The 25760-nt window shown below is 35.5% G+C and overlaps 4 protein-coding genes and 3 long non-coding RNA genes across 13 annotated transcripts; 4 read left to right on the forward strand and 3 right to left on the reverse strand.

Moving 5' to 3' along the window:
* Positions 1-3543: 3543 nt before the first annotated feature.
* LOC106447477 (jacalin-related lectin 22) lies at positions 3544-7754 on the forward strand. Of its 3 annotated transcripts, XM_048778639.1 has the most exons (6): positions 3690-3715; positions 5116-5157; positions 5274-5490; positions 5588-6055; positions 6751-7182; positions 7285-7754. In XM_048778639.1, the coding sequence occupies exons 3-6, from the start codon at positions 5290-5292 to the stop codon at positions 7528-7530; spliced, it is 1347 nt and encodes a 448-aa protein (XP_048634596.1). In that variant the 5' UTR covers positions 3690-3715; positions 5116-5157; positions 5274-5289; the 3' UTR covers positions 7531-7754. The 3 variants fall into 3 exon arrangements, with proteins under 3 accessions (XP_013744859.2, XP_048634596.1, XP_013744860.2); XM_013889405.3 differs by lacking the exon at positions 5116-5157 and having other exon boundaries at positions 3544-3715; XM_013889406.3 differs by lacking the exons at positions 3690-3715; positions 5116-5157 and adding an exon at positions 3912-3935.
* Positions 7755-7769: 15 nt separating this feature from the next.
* Positions 7770-9318, reverse strand: LOC111215119 (CDP-diacylglycerol--glycerol-3-phosphate 3-phosphatidyltransferase 1, chloroplastic-like). Its single transcript, XM_048778645.1, has 6 exons — positions 9036-9318; positions 8839-8963; positions 8744-8773; positions 8551-8664; positions 8408-8464; positions 7770-8326 (listed from the first exon to the last, which is right to left on the reverse strand). The coding sequence occupies exons 1-6, from the start codon at positions 9316-9318 to the stop codon at positions 8129-8131; spliced, it is 807 nt and encodes a 268-aa protein (XP_048634602.1). The 3' UTR covers positions 7770-8128.
* Positions 9210-10496, forward strand: LOC106447542. Its single transcript, XR_002664254.2, has 5 exons — positions 9210-9449; positions 9577-9669; positions 9754-9971; positions 10061-10162; positions 10229-10496. It is a non-coding gene; the product is annotated as an uncharacterized LOC106447542 (long non-coding RNA).
* Positions 10497-10550: 54 nt separating this feature from the next.
* On the reverse strand, positions 10551-14893 carry LOC106447539 (receptor-like serine/threonine-protein kinase SD1-8). Of its 2 annotated transcripts, XM_048778642.1 has the most exons (7): positions 12679-14893; positions 12440-12608; positions 12197-12372; positions 11495-11705; positions 11185-11422; positions 10951-11101; positions 10551-10877 (listed from the first exon to the last, which is right to left on the reverse strand). In XM_048778642.1, exons 1-7 carry the CDS (start codon positions 13984-13986, stop codon positions 10560-10562), a joined length of 2571 nt encoding a protein of 856 aa, XP_048634599.1. In that variant the 5' UTR covers positions 13987-14893; the 3' UTR covers positions 10551-10559. The 2 variants fall into 2 exon arrangements, with proteins under 2 accessions (XP_048634599.1, XP_048634600.1); XM_048778643.1 differs by having other exon boundaries at positions 10834-11705; positions 12440-12589; positions 12660-14893.
* Positions 14639-15534, forward strand: LOC125575722. The gene is made up of 4 exons (XR_007339292.1): positions 14639-14668; positions 14732-14800; positions 14892-14985; positions 15092-15534. It is a non-coding gene; the product is annotated as an uncharacterized LOC125575722 (long non-coding RNA).
* LOC125608349 (eukaryotic translation initiation factor 2 subunit alpha homolog) lies at positions 15434-19245 on the reverse strand. Of its 4 annotated transcripts, none has more exons than XR_007339291.1 (6): positions 18501-19245; positions 17806-17985; positions 17699-17731; positions 17529-17627; positions 17269-17415; positions 15434-15543 (listed from the first exon to the last, which is right to left on the reverse strand). XR_007339291.1 is itself a non-coding variant. In XM_048778641.1 (6 exons), the coding sequence occupies exons 1-6, from the start codon at positions 18591-18593 to the stop codon at positions 17398-17400; spliced, it is 351 nt and encodes a 116-aa protein (XP_048634598.1). In that variant the 5' UTR covers positions 18594-19147; the 3' UTR covers positions 17146-17397. The 4 variants fall into 4 exon arrangements, 2 of the variants coding, with proteins under 2 accessions (XP_048634598.1, XP_048634597.1); XR_007339290.1 differs by having other exon boundaries at positions 15434-15588; positions 17241-17415; positions 18501-19239; XM_048778641.1 differs by lacking the exon at positions 15434-15543 and having other exon boundaries at positions 17146-17415; positions 17806-17879; positions 17952-17985; positions 18501-19147.
* Positions 19246-22109: 2864 nt separating this feature from the next.
* LOC106447482 lies at positions 22110-23034 on the forward strand. The gene is made up of 4 exons (XR_002664373.2): positions 22110-22139; positions 22578-22670; positions 22755-22838; positions 22918-23034. It is a non-coding gene; the product is annotated as an uncharacterized LOC106447482 (long non-coding RNA).
* Positions 23035-25760: the final 2726 nt, after the last annotated feature.

Below are 25760 nucleotides of genomic sequence, written 5' to 3' on the forward strand. Positions count from 1 at the left end.
AGTGTCTCGAATCCGTCGATGTTAATCGAATCAGTATCCCTTTTGTCAGGTGTTTCTTCTTATTTGTAAGATATTTTCCTTCAGCAATGAAGTTCATTCTCGTCTTCTTGCTTAAATGACATTGAACTCTTCTTATATCTCTTCCTTAAGAACTTCTGCTTCAAAAGCTCTCTGATAACTTTTTCAAAGGAAAGCTCTCTAATTACAGGATTCATTGACCTCAAACTGACCCCTCTACTCATGAAGTTCGCCTTGTAGACAAGCCAGTTCCACAACCACGTGTAAAGGATATCAAAGAAGATCGCCTCATTCCTACAATCATGCCTCAATCCCTATAATTAAGTCTATCATTAGTTTTAATATTTTTTAATTTTGATAAACTCGCTACGCCTATACCGACCGACCACTCCTAACGCAATTCTTAACATGAGTTTTAATATTCTGTAATTACTACCATAATATTCTCTTGTAAATAATTAGGATATTGCCCAACTATATATATGTACCATATGGACACTGAATAAGATATATAAGTACAATAATTTTTCCAAGTTATCTCTCATCACATTATCAGGAAGATCCACTTTTCCTTTCAATCTTTTAAGAGTTGTTCTACTCTAGGGGCATGAAATCTTTAATTAGACACCACACGTGTTTGTCAGTTTTAATCGTCCCTCATGTAGTGGGTGTGTTTATTTGTAATATTTAGGAGTGGACAAACGTAAGTTTCGATGAAAACTAAAGGGGTATCTAAAGATCGCATAAGATGAGCAGATAAAAGATCACATGAGATGAGAAATACAAATGGGTAGTTCAACAACCGTAGAAGGTAAACCATACATTCTTTAAAAAGTGTATAACACAAGCTATAAAAGTTTCGAAACTTATAGTTCCAAAAAAAATTCCAAAAGCTTCGAAACTTGACAAGAGGTGGAAGGGAAACAAAGCTCTTATCAAATACCAAGACATGAAATGGCAAACAGTTCAAGAAAGTCAATATTTAAAATTTTCTAAAAATAAATCTAATCGTTTTTTATTTCAATTTTTTTAGATAATTAATAAATCTACTCCCTCTGTATCACTTTAAGTGGTGTTTAAAGAGAAAAAAAATGTTTCAAAATAATTGATGTTCTTATTATTCTAGGTAGAGTTTAATATCTATTTGAATTTTATGATCAATTACAAAATACTGAATTTTTTTTTATTAGTTGAAGTAGTTTCATTTAATGATATTTTGGTGTAACCAAGATAAATTAGTATAAAACTTTGTGTTTTCTTAATCTATGTGCAAAAACTTTAAAAACCACTTAAAAAAATACAGAGAAAGTAATATATATCTAATACTCCCTCCGTTTTTTTATATATGACGTTTTAGAGGAATTTTTTTGTTCCAAATTATTTGACGTACGTTTTTAATTTTCTATGTAAAATTTATTACTAATTAATGTTAGATGATCAATGATATTATAGTTTCTATTTTATTATTGGTTAAATTGTGGTTAGGTAAACAATTAATGATGTTTTTGTTTAGAAATTAAATGTTTCTTAATCTATGTGTACAATCATAAAGCGTCATATATATAAAAAAACGGAGGGAGTAGTTTTTTGAAAGTTCTCACTCGTTACCCTTGCAACCAATCTTCTCTGGGGAAATCAATCACTCAAAAAAAATAGTGGATTAGTTGAGCAACGAGTGAGAAATCACTATTTTATAGTTGTCTTTTTATTTTGAAACACAATTATTTAATAGTTGTCAATATCAGATATTTGTGGCCACATCTTCAAATCAATACTGATTCATCGCACACTATAAATAAAATAAAAATATATATATTTTGAGGTTAGGAACCTGACACATCCGATCCGATCAATCAATAAAGATCAAACGGAGCTAATTATTATTATTTTTTTTTTTTATATAATCCAGGTATCCGGATCTCTCACTTAGTCCGATTATTTCACCGCGTTCAACCGGCGATGAAGGTCCTGAAGGCCAAACGAAAACGATGTTAAATCTGCTATGGTCGGGGCTCGAACTCGTGATGGCAGGCACTTCAACCGAGGTTCCTTTACCACCAGACCACGAGACCCGATTAGCTAATTATTTTATATAACGAGAACGTTGTATGAGTTTTTCAAATCAAGAAAGGAAATCAAAAGTGTGATAATGCAACCTATTATGTTACAAAATCATTACCCACTGTTATGTTTAAAATCCATGTCTGTAACATTAGATGTGGTATTTACAAGATCTAAAAGATAGATGCATCATGATCATTCCAGAAGAGAAATTTTGTGGTTATACTCTTTTTATTAGACTTGAACTTTTCACTGGATATCCATAATCCATTCATTGCGTAAAGTGGCTACACAAGCCTTCGTTTTTCACATTTGGAAGCAAAAAAATAATCTGGTCCATAATCAGATATCTTCGCTGGATTTGATAGAGAAGTGCGAAACATTATTTCTGCCAAGAGAAAGCGTAAAACGTTTAGTAATCTCATGTCTCTTTGGTTGAGATAACTCTTTTTCATGTTAGTGTGTTTATTTGATCCATCTTGTTTTTTCTTTTTTTTTACCAAGATAGTTCAGACATAAGATTTTTTTTGTAGAATCTTTCCTTCATTTTATGAAATTTACAGTTTAACAAAACAAAAGAAAAACTTTTCACTTGATTTTTTTGGAAAACTTTTTAACAGCGCAATAAAGATGTTTGAGAAAAGCAAAAGACAATAACACGGATTTTTAAAAGATAATTTTCTCAAATAACTTTTTTTAAAGTCTTTGTCAAATAACTGTCAAGAAAGAAAATGACTAGAATATTCTTTTTTTTTTTAATTTGAAAATTTTAATATCTTTTTTTTTAATTTGAAACCTTATCCCGAAAACCTTACTCTTTAACTCTAAACTTTAAGTTTAGCTTAGTTAACCTTATAGTAAAAATATATTTTTACCATTTAATAAAACTTATTTTTGTTATATTCTTCGTTGAATACTATTGTTATATGAAAAAAAAATTAAAAATGACTATAAGAGAATTTCCCTTTTCAAAAAGTATTATGAAATCCTGAAACGCACAACAACAACGAAAGTCACAAAATGCATAATAAAGTTATAAACCCTTTATCACTAAGCACATATATCCATTTACTTTTCATATATATATATATATACGTCTTCATAACACAACTACAAAGAATATAATTATTTTTATCTTATCTCTTTCTTCTTAAAAAAAGCTTATCACTTTCTTTCTATTTTTAGTATTTTTGTGGATATAAACTTTTTGTTCTTATTTATATTTATACAATAAATTCTATTTATTATTGTAGCAATATATTGAGCTGGTTTTGGAGTATGGACTCCTAGCAAAATCATTCACTGCAATTGTGACAGTCCTTCGTAATCGTGAACCATGTGGTAGTTGCAATTCACGAGAACTGTAGAAAAATACATACATTTGAATACATAAGGTTCAGGGTTCATTGCCTTTCGTTCTCAATGAGATCTCAAGGATTTACACACTTAAACATATTTCAATATATTGCTTGTTATGGACTCTTATCAAAAACAATTATTGCAATTGTTGACAGTCCTTCGTGAGTCGTGAAACATGTGTTGGTTGCAAGTCACGAGAAGGGTCAATAAATACACACATGTAATCAACCATAAGGTTCATCGCCTTCATTCTCAATCAGATCTCAAGAATTTACCGGTGAGCTCTCTCTCTCTTTTTCTTTTTTTGTACTTCATGTAGCTATGACATCCTCTCTCTCTCTTTTTTCTTTTCCATTTTTGGTAGCCCGCTTATGATTACCATTAACATCGAATACCATTAATCTTATCTTATACTAATCATTAACTACATAACCTTACCTGTGTAAAACGATTACAAGAATGGGAGGAGTGTTTAGTGCAGGATATCTCAACAAATAGTGAGAAGCCTGTGAATGCGTTTTCTTTTTTTTTTGAATGAAGAAGATAGATTAATGTGTTTAGCCGTTGGGATATGGTGTCATATCTAACTGTGAATACGCATTTTCAGTCAGCTATGTGGGGGCTTTGTTCGATACTACTATTAAGCTTATAAAATCGCACTATATATAAATATTAGACTTATTCTTAGGTCCACCCCCTAGGGTGAACCTCTAGGTTCACCAACCAATAAGATTCTTTTATTTTATATTCGATATCTTTTAAAAAAGGAAACAAAATATTGTCAAATTATATTATGTTTTTAAAATTAAAAAGTAAAAAAAAATAGTAATAATTACAAAAAAAAATATTTTACGTCGTCAGCATAACATTAAACCCTAAACCCTTAATCCTAAACCCTAAACCCTTGGATAAACCCTAAACTCTAGGATAAATCCAAACCTCTAAATCAAAATCACTATACACTAAAACATTCAAGCGTTTAGGGTTTTAGTGTTTTTTATTTAGAGTTTACGATTTATCCAAGGGTTTAGGGTTTACCCAAGGGTTTAGGGTTTACCCAAGGGTTTAGGATTTACCCAAGGGTTTAGGATTTACCCAAGGGTTTAGGGTTTATCCAAGGGTTTAGGGTTTAGAATTTAGGGTTTAGGGATTAGGATTTAGGGTTTAGTATTTTGTTGAGAACATTAAAAATATTTTTTTTTTAATTCTTTTTTCTGTAACTATTATTTTTTTTTATTTTAAAAACATAATATAATTTGGGAATATTTTATTTCCTTTTTTAAAAGATATCGAATTTGAAATAATGAAATCCTATTGGTTGGTGAACCTAGAGGTTCACCCTAGGAAGTGAACCCAAGAATGACTCTAAATATTATCCATCAGTTGATTACTTACTCTATATGTGATTCTTGGACCGTTTTGGTGTTCTTGCTATGTATTAGAATATGCTACAATGTTATCATGATATTACTGTTCTACCAAAAAAGCTTGGCATACTTTACTTTTTATCACCGTTATTTCCTCAGTATGTATGATTTCATTTTTGTATGTTTACATTGGTAGCATTAGTAGAGGTTTTTAAATGAATTTTGGATTATTATTTAGGGGTTTTTTGTATGTTATCTTGCTATTTTTCTTCGTTGTAAGTTTTTTTATGATAAAAATGTCATTTTGAAGGTTAAAAGTGCTAGCGAAAAAACTTCAAAGTTTAAAGTGCTAGTAAGTGACACTTTCAAGGTTTTTTATGCGATTTTCCCTTATTATTTATATCAAACTTTAACATTTTCTAAAACATTAAATCAATATAATAATCTATCTTCCTCATTTTATTACAGGATTTGAAGATTCAAAATGGGGAGGATGTACCAGAAGATGGCTCTTTGCGGTGGTGAAGGTGGGAGTGAATGGGACGACGGTGTACACGAGGGAGTAAAGAAAGTGTATGTTGGGCAAGATCTCTCACGTATCACTTACATCAAATTCGAATACGTGAAGGAAGGCGGCGAAGTTGTAACACGTGAATATGGGACAGTAACCCAAGACCCTCGAGAGGTTCTCCACTGCATTTATTCTCCAGTTTTTCACATTCTTAGTTTCTTTTTCGTGTATTTTATTTCTTGATTGAACAAATAACATTTCTCAAGTGCAGTTTGTGATTGAATATCCGGATGAACACATCACAGCGGTGGAGGGAAGCCACAACAAAGTGGCTCTGATAGCCACGGAAGTGATCACGTCCCTTGTCTTCAAGACATCAAAGGGTAGAACGTCTCCAACGTTTGGTCCAAACTTGTTTGGAGTTGTCAATGGTACAAAGTTCAAGTTCGAGGACGAGGGAAAGAAGATTGTAGGTTTCCACGGACGGTCGGATAAAGCTGTCGACGCTCTTGGAGTTTACCTTGAACTAGACTCTCTGACCACGCCTTTCCCTATTTACAAGCTAGAAGCCCAAGGTGGTAAAGAGGGGAGTGTTTGGGACGATGGTTGTTTCGACGGTGTTAGGACGGTGCGTGTTGGTCAAGATGATTGTCGTATCACTTATTTGGAGTTTGAGTACGTGAAAGGTGCGAGGTTTGAGACACGACACCATGGGGTGAAAGGAGAAACCCAATCTGAGGTATTCTCTACTAGGTCTTATATACATGATTGGCCTAATAATTTTCAAAAAAGAAGTTATAGGTCATGTTAGATCGATGTTAATTCCTGTATTTGTGAAATAGTATAACAACCAAAAGTTTAGCACCAAATAGTTGGTGATCAGTAGTTCTGAAAATTCACATGTTGTTAGTTTGGAAAGGATGATTGATATAATACTATTAGTGAGTATGAAGTATCTCCCTCATACTTCCAAAGCAGGTTCTATTTTTGGGATAATTCAATTATCGATAATTAGTTTTAAGTTGTAAACCATAAAAGTTAACATGATATTAGAGTTTCTAAATCTAGGGACCTGTAACATCAATTTCAATTGATATGAAGTTGAATGCAAAACTTGATATTTCCCAGCTTCAGAATGATTCATGGTTTACAAAATAAAAGTGATAAATATTAAATTGTAAATTTCAAAAAAATAATTATGTTTATTAAATTTCTATTGGCTAAAAGTCACCGTTAATCACAAAAAATTTATAATAAAAATTTAATATATTTTTTTAACGTGTGAAAACTTTAAACCATGAATCATTTTGAAACTGATCGAATATATTGTAGTTAAATCCGTGTGTTTTGGATTTTTTAAGATAAAATCCTTTTGAATTTTGCTTCTTGTTGCAGTTTTTTTTTGTCATCAACGTATACAGTTTCTTGTTGCAGTTTGTGGTAAATTTTATGAATGAACACATCACATCGATGGAAGCAACCTATGATAACCCGAAGTTTTTCCGCAATACCGTCATTACCTCACTTAAGTTTGAAACATCAACGGGCAGAACAGCAATCTTTGGTTATGAAGTTGGTAAGAAGTTTGTGCTGGGGCAAAATGGGGGTAGGCTTCTCGGATTCCATGGAAAGGAAGGTGAAGCTATTGATGCTCTTGGAGCTTACTTTGAAGACATTCCTGTTCCCACTCCCCCACCGGTGATAGGAGATTCATGGGGTGATTATGGTATCTACGATGGTGTGAAGAAGATAAAAATAGGACTCTATGAGGAAGGTATAGCCTTTGTCAAGTTTGTGTACATTAAAGGCAATGGCCTTGTAACTGGTGATGACCATGGGAAGATAACTTCACTCGGAGCTGAAGAGGTCATTTTTCTAATTAAAACAACAACTAGAGTTTTGTTTCAAATATACTTTACCTTTAACATTTTCACTTGCTATCTTTGTTTATCTTTGAGCCTTTTGCAGATTGTGCTTGAGGATGGTGAATATCTCACAGGCATAGAAGGCTACTATAGACCTATACCTGGTGCACCATTTGGAAAGATTGTGTCTATTAAGTTCAAGACGAACAAAAGGGAGACACCTCTGTATGGATTGGATTCTGGTGAGAAGTACTCGTTTGAGGAGAAAGGTCACAAGATCACAGGATTCCATGGACGAGCTACCACCGATGTTATCTACAGTATCGAAGCCATTTCCAGGCCAGTCTAGATGATAACCTGCTAGTCACACCGACTGAATTTTCAGTAAGAGACTGGTTGGTGTTGCGTGTTTCCATTTATGAAAAAATAAAATTTTAATGAAGAGATTGACATGCGTTTCTCTTTATGAATAATAATTTTATTTTCAATATATTGGTGGTGTGTAAACTCTTTTATAATTTTTGCTATTCTTGTTTCTTTTGAGACCCTTAAATTATATTTTACCTATCTTTATTCACTCTTTTAACAAAGAACAAACACTAATAATTTTGTTACACAAATATCACACAAAATTACCCATATTCTGTGTACAATAATCTTTATTCTCTTTTAACAAAAGAGCAAACACTAAAAAGTTTCTGTAACAAAAACATCATACAAGAATTTTTTTTTAATAAAATATTATTCACTAAAAAAGAAGCTGAGCTGAGCAAAACCATCTAACATATTCTTAAACTACTACAAGTGCTTCATTTCTACCTGCGGTTCAATCACTTCCCCCACAAGATTACTGCTCAAACATCATATTCAAATCTTGTGCTCCCTGTAAATCAATGCGTATATGCAAATGCAGGTTTAAAAGCAAAACAAAACCGTTAGATTACAACCTACTTCAGTAGTACTTTCGATATCTTCCTCATATAAACGACTAAAGACCAAACGGATAGTCCTGCTGATACGTAAAGCAACCCAGCACCGGAAGCTACGAGCCATCCAACGCTGCTGTCCCGGCTTGCGAGAAGTATGGTTAGTGCTGTCATCTGCGTGGCGGTTTTCCACTTTCCCAAGTTGTTAACCGCAACGGCCTGTGAGCATCAAACAAACACACACAAAAAAGCTCTTACATACTACAGTAGCAGAGATAGATGCTGGTGATCTAACTTTACCTCTAGAAGCTTTCCATTTTGAGATGCAGCCCATTCTCTCACTGCGGACATTGTAATCTGCATAAAGACAAATGCATCATACAGTTAAGGATACGGCATTTAGAGATTAAGGAGAAAACAATCAATTTTCCTACAGATCTTACCTCTCTACCAATGATTGCAATAGACGGTACCGTTAGTAACCATGGGACTGGTCCTAACACAGAAACGTGGATAGGTTTTGTACACAGTAAGATGAGTGTAGCTGCGACCATAAGCTGAAGACACAAAATATAAATCAGAATCTAACAATAAACCTCAGGTCCACTAAAAATAAAGCTTGTGATTAGAAAAGACCTTATCTGCAACAGGATCCAAAAACTTCATCTGAAACGCACACCGTCAAGATTGCAACTTAAACACAGAGGCTGATAAAAAAAGAAAGAAAGTACCTTGCGTGCAAGATAGCCGTCAAGCCAGTCCGTAACGGCTGCTGCAACGAAGATGCTGGTGGTGGCAGTTGCTCCCCACCAACCATCAACGTAGAACGCTACAAGCAACAAGACAAAGGTGAAGACTTTAACATGAAAAACACAAACAATCCCGAAAAGACTACAACTTTACAAGTGTAGAGAGGCCTACTTGCGACTAGAAGCAACACGACAAAGGGTTAAGACGGTGGGCAATGTAAGAACTTTGGAGGAAGAGTTGTCGTCACTGAAACTGTTGTGTACATTGTCTTTGGAGGAAGAGAAGGAGGGTGTTACGCGGTGGTGGGGACGACATCGCTGAACCCTAAAGGTTATAGCTTTATGGGAGGAGTGACGGGGAGCGAAAACGCAGCCTGAGGAACGGCTAAGATGCGCCGCCGGGGAAGAAAGACGTAACGTGCGCCGCAATTTGAGGAAGGAAGCAAGGCTGGATCTGAGCATGGCCGATTTGAGCCTTTTGTATCTTCTTCTTCTTCTTACTACTACTACTCCACCGGAGAGATCTGACCCTCCGTCTCATTAACGATGATCACCGACGCCGTGAATCCTCTCTCCGCATCCGACCACAAAAGGTATCGCCTTTTGTATCTTCTCCTTCATTGATGATATATCATCTAATGATTAGTTATCTCTGTATTAAAAAAAAAAAGAAAACCTGGTTGGTTGCTAATGCTCTTTGTTATATACTTAAATTTGCAGTTCAACATCTAGATTATCTTGGAGTGCAGGTGGCTTGTGTTACAGCGCCATGGTTTCTTTCCATCTTCATCAATGTGCTTCCATGGGAAAGTGGTCAGGTTCCAAACCTTGATCTTGCCAGATTTTTTATTGATCAGCTCTTTATTTTTTTTCTAACGTTTCTTTTTGTTATAACAGTTCTCAGAGTGTGGGATGTGCTTCTGTTTGAAGGAAACCGTGTAATGCTTTTCAGAACAGCACTTGCATTGATGGAGTTTTATGCTTTGAATAAGGACAATGCTTGCTCCTTGTATTTTTTGGTTTGGGGGGGGTAGATTGAGCAGTTAGAGCAAGGGGTGAGAGAGCTTCGAAAGCTTGTTTCTGATAAGAAGGATCAAGAAGCTGCTATGATACAGGTTTGCATTTCAGATTAATATGTGCTCTCTTCTAGCTAGCTAGCAAATTCAATGTATGCTGCTGACCACTTGAGAGAATAATAATGAAGGTGTTGATGGGGATCGAGCAAGAACATAAGGTAACGGAAGATGCACGGAGAGCTGCTGAGCAGGATGCAGCAGCGCAGAGACATGCTGCCCAAGTGCTTCAGGTAAAATGGCTTTGACTAGTATTCCATTTTTGCTCGAGTTTGATAACCCAACAACAATGGTGTTAGGACAAATATGAGGAAGCTGTTGCTGGGCTTGCTTAGATGGAGGAGAGGGCAGTAATGGCAGAGTCAATGTTGGAGGCGACTTTTCAGTATCATAAAGCACAACCGTGGTGAAGATATGAAATAAACATACAGATCGTCATTATCGATCCATCATCAACTAAACATAAGCTCTTTATGCTTCTCTTACTGCTTTTATTTATGGGAATAATGTTTGGGGTTTCCTAGCTCTTGCCCTTACAAAAGAACATAATAAAAACATATTATTTAGGTAGAGGAATTTTCTGGTATTTAGATGGTTTATAATATTGCTGAATGAAATATTATCATCACATCACCGAGCGTCAATGATTGACATGGTGACTTTGTTCACCGTAAAAGATTCATCTTCACTCCGAGTATCAAGAGAACTTCCGCTGGCTACACAGTAACCTGGCCGTTTAGGTTGAGGGATAAATACTGCTTCACTTCCGAGCATCAAAACTACTGACGACATCATTGGTCTATCCTCTACACGTTCTTGAACACACAAGAGGCCAATTTGTAAGCATCTTAAGATTTCACGTGGCCTGCACGTTGGTGATGAAGAATCTACGATGACCGCCGTGTCTACTATCTCCAGACCTTGACCTTCATTCCAATTCCTCCACACCTGGTTCGGAAAGTTATTTTTATTGAAACACAAACCGGATAAAAAAAGTGCATGTTGATTTTGATTATCTTACATGTCCGAGAAGATTAAGATTACTATCCGAGTCGCAGAAGCCTTTATTCCTCTTTCCACTTATAATTTCAAGAAGCAAGACCCCAAAACTGAACACATCTGATTTCATCGAGAATGTCCCATTCATCGCATATTCTGGAGACATGTACCCACTGCATAACAATATATTAATTAGAAAAAAGCTATCAGGTAGCTCTTTCTCTCAAAATGTGATTATGATGCTTTAAATGCTTACTAAGTTCCGACCACCTTCCTCGTGTTAGCTTCCGTCTCATCCCGTCCAAACATCCTAGCCAATCCGAAGTCTGAAATTTTTGGAGCCATATCTTTATCAAGCAAGACATTGCTTGCTTTCAAATCCCTATGGATGATTCTAAACCGTGAGTCTTGGTGAAGATACAGAAGCCCTCGGGCAATACCATTGATGATATCAAATCTCATTTGCCAATTTAACATAGAGCTTCTGGTTTTATCTGCACATAATTCACAATGGAATCATTTCAGTTGTTGATATAAAGCCTGTTATGAAAAGTAGAAGGACTAACCAAATATATGAGAATCGAGGCTTAGATTCTCCAAGTACTCGTATATTAATATTTTTTCGTTGGCTTGAACGCAACAGCCAAGAAGTCTCACTAGGTTTACATGCTGAAGCCTTGCTATTAGCCTAACTTCATTCAGGAACTCATCGGTACCTTGAGCTGACATTGCCGATAGTCTCTTCACCGCAATTTCTTGCCCGTCACTTAACCTTCCCTGCAGGTGACACATATTTAAATGATCAGTTATACCAAAACCAACAGAGCAAAGAAAGAAACTGGTTTTAGACACATATTTAAATGATCAGTTACTTTTTATTTTATTTTATAATGTGTTAACTTTCTTTTAAATTTATCCATAAAACTAATCCAAATTAAACTATTTTTTTAAACAAAATTAACATTTTATTTGTATACACTTGTTTATATTTAAATTAACCTTTAACTCTTATTGACTTCTTACTTGATAATCAGTTTTTTTGTTCTCGTTTATATTTATTTTTTTAAAATTAATTATACATATTTTATATAAAGTACTGACATTTTGTAGGTCCTAGTTTTATATACATTTATATAATTGTAGTATTTCGTAAACAGTTTACTATAAACCGGTTTCTTTCTTTTTCTTTTTTTTTTTTGAAAAAAAATGTGTTTACTTATATTGTAAATGTATTGGTTAATTATAGATCATATATCCATTATTTATACCTTGTAAACAGCACCAAAACCACCTTTTCCAACCTGGTTGGAATGAGAGAAACGTTCGGTGGCTGCGACAACAGCTTCAAAGTCCATCAATGGAAGATCCAAATCTTCTATTTCGTCCTCGCGAGACGAATTTATGTTTCTTAACACCATCTCGTTCAATTGAACTTGGTTTCCCTCTATTATCATAAAAGGATCAGAAAACAGAAAACAGAAAACGAGTAGGTAATAAATTCATTTATTTACCAATAGGTGTTGCATCTGCTTTTGCTTGCTTCTGTCTCCTCTTCCAAAAGCAGAAGAGTATAACACTCAGAAGAAGCAAAACGCTGACACCACCGATACTCCAACCTATAGTTTTTCCAGTTCGGTCTCTCTTCTCACCCGAGGAAAAATCTGCAAGGGTTCGTGTCAACTCGAAGTTTTTGGCATGAACTTGTATTCTGTTAAGAGATTAGCTAGATACCTGGATCATCAGCAGATACTTTAACAAAGAGAGCATAACCGCCTTCGAAGTAAGTCCGGATATCAACGAGGTCTCCGGTCCAGGTCACACAACCTAGACCGTTTTTTCCAAACGCAAACGACGTACAGTTACAATCGCTAAGACACCTCTCTTTGCATATCTTCTCATCGATGATTCCCTGATCCACAGTCGCCGTCTTAGTATCCGGCAACTTGGTGTTGTTAAGCAGCACAAAATCATGATACTCTTCACAGTTAAGCTGCGTCTTCCTGACACACCCAGATATTGAACGGCCTAACCACTCATCCCGCTCGGCCCATTCAGTGGCATTTTGTGGTACGAAGCCTCTGAGACAGTTACAGTGAGGTGACGTGTTTATGTCACAGTAAGTATTCGGACCATAACAGACATGGTAAACATCGCAGATACCCGTGAATAAATTTTCCAAGGACAGCTTCCATGGCCATGATGTCGAGGTCCACGTGACTTGCACGAGCATCCGGTCTCTCGCTGTCAATATCGAGTAGATGCTATGGTTGGTCATACGGAAGCTGTAAGCGGCCTCATCACTGTTATCCGTAAAATTGGAAATAATGTTATCGGATCTATGCATCGCCGGTATGCCGCTAAACTCGATTCCATCCCAGGGACCGCTCCTTGCCGCTACCCTTCCATCCGAACGAAGAATAAATTCAGGCAATCCCCATTGAGTTTCGAGGTTGAACGTGAGGTTCCCGCTCGCCGGATCATCCGAACTTCTCCATGATGTGAGGATCCAGTTGCGCTTGTTTTTGTGGTCGATACCTAGTTTCATCTCCGGAAGTAAAGTATCTGTCGGAAAATCGAAACTCTGCCACAAGAATGAACTAGGGTCGTCGTTGTTGTCGGACTGTCTCAGGACGAAGTTTCCATTGGAGAGAAGCTCGGCTATCACCGGCGCATCGCGGCTAGTAAGATTCGTCGACCAAACAGTTTTATTGAACTGACCTATCAGGACGAGATTGTTGCGAGAGATTTCGAGCGTTCCAGTGGAAGTTAGAAGTGGGTTGTCTCTGTTGGCGACCCATGCGTAGATCTTCTCAGAGACTTCGGTATACCGTATTCCGAGATACCAACGCGGAAGTGCCGAGGGTTTGAAGAAACCAAGCTCGAAGGCTCCGCCGGGAGATACAAGTGTTCTGTTGCTTGAGATTGTGAGAGACTCTGAAGACGACAATCTATTGGCAGCACTGATCGAGAGTGCCGGACGAAACAGAATCAGGACAAAGAATACGAGCAAGGACGAGACGCTGTAAGCATTGTTGTAAATGTTTTGTACACCTTTCATCTTTCTTTCTTTCTTTCTTTCTTTCTTTCCTTCTTTTTATATTTATAAACTTAAGATCTTAAGTTACTTCCTTTCGCAAGAAATTTCGAAATTAAACTATTCTCATGAACCTAGCACATGCAAGCTACATATCACTATTTGTTAAGCGACTTTCATCCCATCAAATAATTCATTTCCACAAACTTGTATCATTCGTCAACTACTTTTATATCTACACGTTATTAGTTCCCAACGTAGCATGCGAAAAAAAAAAACATAGCATGCGGTGTTCTTGAAAAGATATCTACACGTTATGGTGGTGTTGTCTCATTCGATACATTCAAATTATAACGACAAGTTTCGGAAATTTTCTTCTAACGATTTAAGGGAAGATTAAATATGATCATTGGACTAGAGGAAACGAACCAACTCCGGTGTAAGGCTAATAGAGTTGAGGAAGCGATTCAGGACATGGATTTAGTCCTTGTGTTAATTAATTATTAGCTACACGACTGATTTATTTATAAGGTGGTGTTAACTGTTAATATTGGCCAGCAGTGTAACTTCATTAAGATGCTTAGTGAGATGGGGGTCTCCTCCTTAATTATGTGTTACTTACACCAACTATAATGTCATTCTTGTCTGTCGTCCTAACCTGTATTTTTTTGTTCATGGCGTTAATCAACTTGTATAGATCATTAAGGTACCATACAATTAGTATCTGTTGTGTAATGATTATACTTGACTTTGTTCGTGTATTGAGTAGGTTTTGGGAACACCACCAACAAAGGGAAGAAATATATCAAATGCATTCAATACTGTCCCAGTCTCCGTTGTGAGTATTTGCAACTTCTCTCACTTTCCTTCTTCTTGCAACATCTCACTTATTTTTATTTTCTTGAAACTTTTGTGATCTTGCCACTTAGCTCGATACATTGGTCCACCCGTTCTTTGATGAGCTTAGAGATCCCCTAATGCACGTTTCTTTCCTTCCACCACTATTCAACTTCAAGCCTCATGGTACTAACTACATTCTTCCTTGTCTTCCAAATTGTTGCCCAAGTGACTTAAAACTCATGGTGTTTTTTTTTTTTCTTTTTCTTTAATGTGTTGTGTGTGAAAGCAGAGCTTAAAGGTGTGCGCGTGCCCGTGGAGATAATGGCTAAGTTAGTACCTGAACATGCAGAGGAAGCAGGGTCCATGGCTCGGTTTGTGATTTTATCTGCTGTTAACTTGATTTTCTTTTCTCTTGGGCTTTGAACATTCTCATATTACTATTATTACATTATGAATATTGTATATTTCTTTTGTTATCATACAATTAGTACCCAATTAGCTCCTTTATACAGTTGGGATGGTAAAAAGCCTTTAAAATTTTGAATCTACCAGGCTCGGTCTAAGATCTCAGGTAACAGATTATCTGCATCTTGGAAGGGATCAAACTCTGGTGTATTGATAGATTAGTCACTAGTCAAATCCAATCAGGTTTAAACTCATGATGCAGTAATAGTCAAAACTTTATAAAACCATACATACGAGTATATAAACCCCTCAACGGGTGAAAAACAACAAAAGAAAAAAAAAACACACAACCTCTTGGAGATTTCTACTTTATAGCAAAAACTAGTATAACCTCCCGTGCGTAGCACGAATCAATTTAATATTTAAAATTTGTTTGATTATCTTAAAACTTTAACTCAGAATAAATAAAATATTATATCAACAGCATCTGCATTTAAACAAAACAATTGAAAGAGGTAAATTAATAATTCTGGTAGTATTATAAACATGGATACATGTTTGCAATACTTTTCACAAAATAATTAAAATACCAAAATATAAAATATATAGTTATAATACTATATTTATTTCATTACCTTTATCCATGATGTTTGTGCAAAATATCAAATACTTAATATAACATAATATTTAAATTTTGAATGTGATACGGTGTATCTTATAAATTTAATCACTTTTATATATCTTTAGTTTAAATTATTATTTCATCTACACTTCATGTTTAATTATCTAGAATCTTTTTTTGAAAAACATAAACTTAAACAAAATTATACCATGTTACTTATTTTGATAGGTTTTTTAATTTTTAAGATCTCATTTTACAAATTATTTTGATACTTATTTGCTTTTTATAAAAGCGAAAACATTTTTCTTAAATTACTACTTAAGGTTTTAGGAGAAATATTGGTTTTATTCAAGAATCTTATTTCCTTTATGTTCTACATATTTTTTTAATACTTATTTTGATAGTTTTTTGGCTCATATTTTGATAGGTTTTTGAATTTTTAAGATCTAATTTTACAAATTATATTGATACTTATTTGCTTTAAAAAAAGAAATATTTTTTACTATTTAAGGTTTTAGGAGAAATATTGGTTTTATTCATAAATCTTATTCGCTTTATATTTTACAAATTTTTTTTAAACTACCGAGTAAAAACTTGATAAATTTCTAAATTAATTGTAAAAATGATTTGAAATTGCATTATTTCGGAGGTAAAACGATTTTGAAACAGAATCACTTTTACAACTTAAATGGTCAATAGATCATTTACTGCATTAAAATTTTGAGGCTGTATATACTTTTTTAATGGATAAAAAGTAAACAATTTTTTTTACCTGGAATTCTAAATGGTCAAACGTTTTGCATTTTACCATGTAATCCATTTGTCTTCAAGCTTCCCAACTTTACCCAGGAACAGATCTGATCCAAAATAATTATTTGATTTCTCATACGTTCTTCTTCTTCAAACAGCTATAATAATTTCAAAGTGAACAATAAAAAATATTTGTGCTATTCTTTTACTTTGCTTTTGCATAATGAGTTTCATATGAATATGTTGCATACCACCACGTATACCTGTAAATTCAAGAAGTTATGCAACAAAATCCTTAAGGTTCGACGAATCTCTCCAAAATCATCAAGCTCTATTCGACGCACTTTCAAACTGGACCGCCACAATCAAATTGATGCTTCGAAAGTGGTTCCAAAACTACTGTTGTGCTTTCAAGGTTCGTTTGAAAAAAATAAAAACTGAAAATTTAGAAGAGATAAGAGGATAAGTTGTGTTTTCAAGGTTCATTTAATTTATAAACAGGTTATACGAAAGAGGTAGAGATCGTGGGTTATTCGAAAAGCGGTTTAGAGACAGACAGAGGTTAATGATGCTTTTAATTTTGTTTCCAATTAATTTTAAAGCACAAGCCATGTGTCAGAATTTGATTGGCCATGTGACTTGTGCTTTAGTGTATAAGGGATACTCATGTTGGTCGGAAAACTATGAAACCAGCTAAGAATCCTACTCAACGATTCCGGCACCTTCAATGTCAACTTCACCCATCCCTGTGTCCTCCTCTTCTTCTTCATTGCCGCTGATTTCTTCATTGTCCATTCTTAGCTTAGCCATGTGTTCTGTCAGCATCGTTCACTCACCTGTCAAAACACATTAGATGAAACCAATATTTAAGACTCCACAAATAAAGGAAAGCTAGTTCTTGTAATATGCAACTTGGGATGGTTCAACAACTAAAGAAGAAGATACTCACAGCCCTAGGTGCCTCCTTAACGACGAGCTTGCCCTTGTGTTGATCAATTGTCTCGGTGCAAGCTGCTATGGCTTCCGTTAGAATTTCAATCCCTTGGTCCTGTTTAATTATGTTATTAGTCACTGACAAGATTAAATACAATATATAGCTTCAAAATAAGAGATTGTCACTTCTTCCGTAACAGCAGGTACAACTTTAGTCACCTACAAATAGAAATATCCCAAGATCAGAACCATTACCAACAACTAAAACGAAGCCAGAGAAGAAAGTAATATACCTCCTGCCCATCAGGCCCAACTTCTTTGATCTCACGTGTGAGTGAACCCAACACAGAATCGGGATCTTGAAGGCCTGAAAAAAAAAACAAAACTAAGTAACAAATATCTACATGAATACAACAAAGGCTCAACTCAAAAGCATGACCATGTTTCCGGTACCCAATGTTCACATACAACTCCTGCAATAGCAAAAACTCAAATCATTGTACATAAATGTAGCTACTTTACACTATATACATTTATTTTCATAATCAATATCACTAAAGATTCAATTTTTATCTACTCAAACTCAAAGTAAGCTACATTGGTAGTGAGCTTCAGAGAGTAAACACCAAACACGAGCTTAATCCCATGAAGCAGATTTTACTGTTCCAGAAGCATCTGATTGAAATGCCATGTACCTGAAGATCATCACCACAAACATTCCAAAAGATACAAATTAGAAACCGAGACTGAAGCATGAAGTGCACAGGATGAATCAAATGATGTATACAAAAATGCTCATGCCAGTTGAGCTACTGTGGGTTTGGGCTTGACTCCGGTTACAGTAAAAGCCCAATCATAACGTCTTCAGGCCCAATAGTTCTGCTACACCGTTTTGACGATTATAAACGTCTAACGGATTCAACGTCTCTGCAATTCTGTTACAGACGACGAGAACTGAGAAGAGAGAATCGAAGAGAAAGAGTTTCACCTGGGTGATTGATCGGAGACTGAAGTGGAAGAAGCTCCGGTGGTGTATGGTTCGCGGAGGATAGCAGAGGAGAAACGTCCTTGATTCCGCCATGGAAACTCACGAGCAGCGGAAGACGAAGAAACCGTCTTGAGAAGCATTTTTGACCGTTGAGATGCTTTCGCCAGAAAAGTGGACAAGGATGATGAAGAAGAAGACCGATGGAGGGGGTGATGATGATGAGGCTGTGGATCGTTGACACGTGTATGGACACGATTGATACATAGGTTAATGCGCGTGGAGAGCTTGTGGTTATTTTATCATCGATATTCCCGTGAATAGAGATGAATATCATGGCCCTATTTGTTTTTTTTTTTTTTGTATTTAATATTGATGCATATTTTTTCTTCTTTTATGTGAATTAAGTACTTTCACATGTTTCATTAACTAATTGACCTAATATGTTTTCCATAACTATTTATAAACAATATTAATCACTTTAACTTTTAATATTAGAGCTGAAATTTGAAAAATCACTTTGCATATAATAATATAGATATGATGGATATTTAAAAATTAAATAACCAATGTATGATATAGTAGTAACATATAAATCAATTTTGAAAGAGGTGGCATGCATGTTTTCATATATACACTAGATTAAAAATTTAGAGGAAATTCTAACTTTACCTTGATATTACTTTTCAAATTTACATTTAAACGATAATCATTTTAATAAATACCTTATGTTTATTATGAAAATAAAACAAAATTAACTCTCCTGAATCATTTATAAATGTTTTAAATTTTTTTTATAAAAATTTATAAACTCAACCACACCCTCTAAATAATAATTTCTAAACAATACTCACTAAACTTTAAAACCCAAATATTATAATATTTTTCGATAAATTTTATTTTTTTTATTAATTGTATCCAACTTAAGGTATTTCAAGAAATTTCTCAAAACTTTATTCGTCTTACGATAAAATATAATTGTGTACTTCCATTGGGATTTAACTAGTTTCGTGTTGGATATTAACCGGTACTTTTAAATTTAAACCTTCACTAACTAAAATATAAAATATTTTTATTAGAAAAAACATAAAAAAAAGTTATTTTCTCAGTGAGATTCCAACATGGTAAAAATTAAAAAAAAATATTATTTTTTCTTTGAAATTTATATGAAATAAGTACTAATTATAATATAATATTTGTTAATTTACGCTACCGAAGAAAAAAAAAGTTAAAAGATGAACGACATATTAATATTTGTTATTTATATTTATATTTGGTAACATAATACAATTTATTATGCCACAAACACTAACAACAATTAATAATATTATTATTTTTCCTGTGATAAAGACGTGTATTATTATAAATATTATTTGAGTTCCAATGTAGATAAAAAAAATCAAAATAAACACTCATTCTTTCTATGCCTTTGATAATGCATGCATGCGCACATCTCATTTTGCGGATCCATACAACGACCAGTCCCAAGCCTTCCCCTTTCTTTGGTACATTCAGCTGAACAAATGGTCGTATTACATTTTCCATTTTTCGGTCTGTATATGTGTTCACAAGGAAATCTGTGTACTTGAGCTTGAGCAGTCGTCATTACTCCTGTTATTATAATAGTTAAAACAAAACTTTAGTTTTCGTATTTAAATAGAAATTAATGTTTTTGGTAAAACATATGCTTAGAGAGTTTTTTGCATATTTATAAGGAAAAAAAACTTAAAGTATGAACATCTTCTTTCTTAATCATTGATTATTCTGGAAAAAATTTCTAAACCCAAAATTATAGAATTCGATAAAAAAATTATATCAGTACATAAAATAATATGATATCAGAATAACATTAATTTTAAATAATTTTTGAATATAATAATAAAATTGTAAATATAAATACCAACCGAACAGAAGAACTGTGACCATAAAGAAACCAATAATCGAAGGTTGAAAAGAATTTTTCATCTTAGATAATGAACTAGAGGTGTTTTAAAATTACAAAGAAAGAGAAGTATATTTATAGATGAATAAAAAATTGAAACATATCTAATTTAAGCTATGTACCTTCTAAAATTCCGTTATAAAAGAAATCTAATTTGACCAAAACTCTTTTTCAAAAATTTAGATTTTTTTTTATAGATAAAAAAGTTGAATTAGTCATTTTTAATATATTTAAAATATTTCTCGATATATACATAAAAACAACCAATCGTCAAAGCTCTGTGAGGCGCAATATACAAAGTGTGAAGATGATGTGGAAGGCACGGTCATGGTTCATCAAAGAATACAATAACAGGCTGTTCAACTGGCTGGTTGCGCTCTCTCTAGTAATGGTAGTGGTCGGACGGTTCATTATAAAGTTCATTTTGTTAAAAATGGCGGCCCATGGATACTCTTTATATTCTGGATACATACACAAGGATGTTCTGGACAGTAGAATCTCTTTTCTACAACCCAGTCTGTAACACCTCCGATCCGGACTAAATAAAAGTTAATTAGTTTGCCATGCACCAATCAAACAAGAATATGCACGACGAACTAAAGAACTCTAACCAGATCGAAGATACTACTACCACGTGCCCGAACTTTTGATCTGAGGTTCCCAGATCAGATCCGAAATCCTAAGATCATATGTCCAAGAACGGGTTTCCTAGCGATTCCAAGTTAAGGCTTTGCAACCCGAGTTTTAAACCGTTAGTTAGTTCGTCCCGGACTAGGACTAGTATCATATGGAATCCAAGCATTTTACAAACCCCTCCCCCCCTTTTTTTATTCATATATACTTTAAGTTCAACCACATCGAAAATTTATACATGCTCGGCGGATGTTCAAAACCATATCTTACATATTACAAAACGTACATGTTTGCAAAAGGTAGCAAATCTACACCAACAGCTTTGTGCTCCTCCGATCCCAAATGGAACCTACTACTACGGGTTACCTGCAAAACAAAGAGTCTAATGAGCAACTATTTTGCTCAGTGAGTCGGGTTTCTTAACAATTATTTATCCCCCCATTATGCATCAAACATTAAGCAACAAGGATCGATTATATTAAGAAATATGCAATGCAAAAATAAAGCAATCATGTAAACAAGCATCCACTCTTCACGAGTGGTTAGATCATTATCGATCATCGAGGACTGCCTCTCGCCATTGGTTCCTATCTCGATACGAAGTCCATAACACATCCCTTCTTGCGCCCATTGACCCTAAACACAAAGTCTAAAAAGCCGATGACCCGGATAACACACTTGCCGCATCGTCATGCAGCTACACGGTCGAGGGTAGCTAACCCTATCACACGTGTCTTCACGTCCTGCCCGGAACTAATTTTGGTAAGGCCCCAGACAAGGCACGGGCCTCGAGTGGATACCAATGACTCTCACAACACTCAACCACAAAAGGTATCGCCTTTTGTATCTTCTTCTTCTTCTCCGTAGCTACTAGCTCCTTCATTGATGATATATCATCTAATGATTAGTTATCTCTGTGGTGCCAAGCCATCAACTTTTTAATGTCTTAATGGATTGTTGTAATAAAAGCTGCTAACGGAGATTCTTGTCTGAATTTTCTGTGATTGGGTTTTTATCAAACAGGGATGCTTATGGATTTTCTGTGAGAACATGTCAAAATCTACCAGGTTCTTGTATCTCCACAGTCTTTTTAATTTTTCTACTCTAGATACCTTCTTACTTACTTACTTCATACATTAGGCTTCTTTCCTTGTCTTAAATTTTGGTGATCCCATATTATAAGTTGTGAAAGATATCAGAAAACTTAAATTTAAGGGCTCACACACTATGTAGTACTAGTTTTTGGTTTTTTCTTCTTTTTTTACCTCGGACATTTCCAGGTCATCCTGCCCTAGATGATGATGGCAGCAACGCTCTGAGGAGATTGCTAACTGCTTATGCTAGGCATAATCCCTCTGTTGGATACTGTCAGGTATGTATATTCTAAGTTTGGTGACATGCTTACAAAATGATCATCTACCTGTAATTTATTGTCTTGTATTAAAAAAAAAAAAAGAAAACCTGGTTGGTTGCTAATGCTCTTTGTTATATACTAAAATTTGCAGTTCAACATCTAGATTATCGTGGAGTGCAGGTGGCTTGTGTTACAGCGCCATGGTTTCTTTCCATCTTCATCAATATGCTTCCATGGGAAAGTGGTCAGGTTCCAAACCTTGATCTTGCCAGATTTTTTATTGATCAGCTCTTTATTTTTTTTCTAACGTTTCTTTTTGTTATAACAGTTCTCAGAGTGTGGGATGTGCTTCTGTTTGAAGGAAACCGTGTAATGCTTTTCAGAACAGCACTTGCATTGATGGAGTTTTATGGTACTCGGTTAAACCTCAGTCAGTGTCCATAATGTGATTTAAGTCTTATGGACTTACTAATCATAACCAGTAAACACAGGTCCTACACTAATTACAACCAAGGACGCTGGAGATGCGATTACTCTGCTTCAATCAATGACTGGCTCAACGTTTGAGCGCAGCCAGCTCGTCTTCACTGCTTGCATGGGTTACCAAGACTATGCTTTGAATAAGGACAATGCTTGCTCCTTGTATTTTTTGGTTTGGCGGGTAGATTGAGCAGTTAGAGCAATGATATCTCATGATTTTAATAAGTTTTAGATTCATCTTTTAGCTTATTATGATAATTTTAGGTTGCATTTAGGTCTTTGTGTTGCATTTGCATACTCATTTGCATATCATAGGGGTTGGAATGCTCATTTGAGAAGTTTGGGGCTAAACCGTGGGTTGTTCTTGCAATTTACAAAGTTTGGGGCCAAATATGAAGTTATCCAAAGTTCAGGGACCGAGGTTGCAGTTCTGGAATACTCGTTGGGTTAGATTGCAAAATCAGAAGCTCAGGGGTCAATTCGTGAGGTTATTTCTGCACATTCCAAAGTATTGGGCCGATTTGTAATCAACAAACAGTTGAGGGACCTGTTTTGCAAACTTCTGGGAAATCACCATTGGAGTTGTTCGATCTTCTTCTCGTCCGATCCGGAGCCGACGGCGAAGCTAAATCCAGACACGGCTTGAATCTGAGAGCACGGCGGAGGCTGAGACATTGACGCCACGGAGGAAGCTTGGTCGCGGCTTGGAGGAGACGGTGGCGCAGTCACGACTTCAACAAGGCGAGGAAGAAGAAGTCAAGCTCGGATAGAGCTGTTCGATGGCCGGAGAGAGAGGCCCGAGCATAACAGAGACGGCACGGCCACGCGGAGACTGATGCGACGACTCCCGATGGCGACTCCGGAGCTTCCACGCGGGGTCGAGCGACGCGGTATCACATACCCGCTCGCATGAAGGAGAAGCTTCGAGATGGATTGACGCGGGTACGATCACGCGGGTTCCGTTACTCGCGTTGTCGAAGAGAATCATTTGATGGATCACGCGGGGACCACGACGCGAGATGCTGTACCCGCACGTATGATTGAAGGCGTAACGACGAGCCAACGCGGGGAAATCGACGCGGGTTGTGGCCATTCGTTTTTACCCGAGTCGAAAATATCCTTAGTCAAGTTTTAATATTTTTAAAGGGCTTTTTAGACTTTTTAATGGAAACCATTAGGTTTACCAAAAACATATAAATACTCTTGTAATCCTAAAGTTAAGTGATATCTTAATTTCTATCTAATAAAAAAAAGAACTTTGAGTTAAAAGATCTAATCTTTGATTGATTATCTAACTCTCTAATCATGTTTAGCCTTGAATCATCCATGGTTTTGGGGTTATTCATGTTTATTAGTGAGTAGACTATCTTGGATTCATGGGCTAGGGTGATTAAGGGTGATTAGAGAAGATCTAGGGTGTTTAGTGCTAGATCTACTTATTTCCTTGCTTGTTGAGGGTTCTCAATGCTATTTTAGTCATGATCACATTAAAATAGATCTCTAGGCATTTCCTGCCCACAAGGTGTATGTTGAAATGCCTGAACCAACTCTTCAATGTTTTTAGCTTGCTTTACCTAAGAGATTAGTTGTTAAAGGAGTTAAGATTGCTATTAGACTTGATCTCCATGTTTGATTTAGTAACATTCAACCTAAGAGATTAGATGCTTGAGTTGCTTTACCAAAAGAACATTCATCTAGAGATAGAGCTTGTTTAGCTTAGTGTCTAGGCATAAGGAAAGTGTTTGATTGATAGCTTGCCACCTCTAGATTCGATCTACATCACCCAAGATCAAATGCCTAGCCCAATGAGTCCTCTTGTTTCATCATAAGAAAGAAAGCTTTGTCCTTTGTTCGCATTTAGATAGTAATCTAGTCAAAAATCATCTCACAACTTGGTAGCACTTAGATTAAGCATGGTCTTGCATTCCCTTTGCTTTAGAATCACTTAGAACTGGTTTGACATCCTTTATACCACAACATTTGATTAGGAGCCTTGAAACTCCTATCATCAAGCAAGGGGTGAGAGAGCTTCGAAAGCTTGTTTCTGATAAGAAGGATCAAGAAGCTGCTATGATACAGGTTTGCATTTCAGATTAATATGTGCTCTCTTCTAGCGCAAATTCAATGTATGCTGCTGACCACTTGAGAGAATAATAATGAAGGTGTTGATGGGGATCGAGCAAGAACATAAGGTAACGGAAGATGCACGGAGAGCTGCTGAGCAGGATGCAGCAGCGCAGAGACATGCTGCCCAAGTGCTTCAGTTAAATGAATGGTTTTTGCTTTGACTACTATTCCATTTTAACCAAAACAATGGTGTTAGGAAAAATATGAGGAAGCTGTTGCTGGGCTTGTTGAGATGGAGGAGAGGGCAGTAATGGCAGAGTCAATGTTGGAGGCGACTTTTCAGTATCATAAAGCACAACCGTGGTGAAGATATGAAATAAACATACAGATCGTCATTATCGATCCATCATCAACTAAACATAAGCTCTTTATGCCTCTCTTACTGCTTTTATTTATGGGAATAATGTTTGGGGTTTCCTAGCTCTTGCCCTTACAAAAGAACATAATAAAAACATATTATTTAGGTAGAGGAATTTTCTGGTATTTAGATGGCTTATAATATTGCTGAATGAAATATTATCATATCACTGAGCGTCAATGATTGACATGGTGATTTTTTTTACTGTGAAAGCTTCATCTTCACGCCGAGTATCAAGAGAATTTCCGCTGGCTACACAGTAACCTGTCTGTTTAGGTCAAGGAATCGACACTCCTTCACTTCCGAGCATCAAAACTACTGACGACATCGATCATTGGTCTATCCTCTACATGTTCTTGAACACACAAG

Source organism: Brassica napus, chromosome A4, assembly GCF_020379485.1.
Source record: "Brassica napus cultivar Da-Ae chromosome A4, Da-Ae, whole genome shotgun sequence".
In the NCBI taxonomy this organism is placed as follows: Eukaryota; Viridiplantae; Streptophyta; class Magnoliopsida; order Brassicales; family Brassicaceae; genus Brassica; species Brassica napus.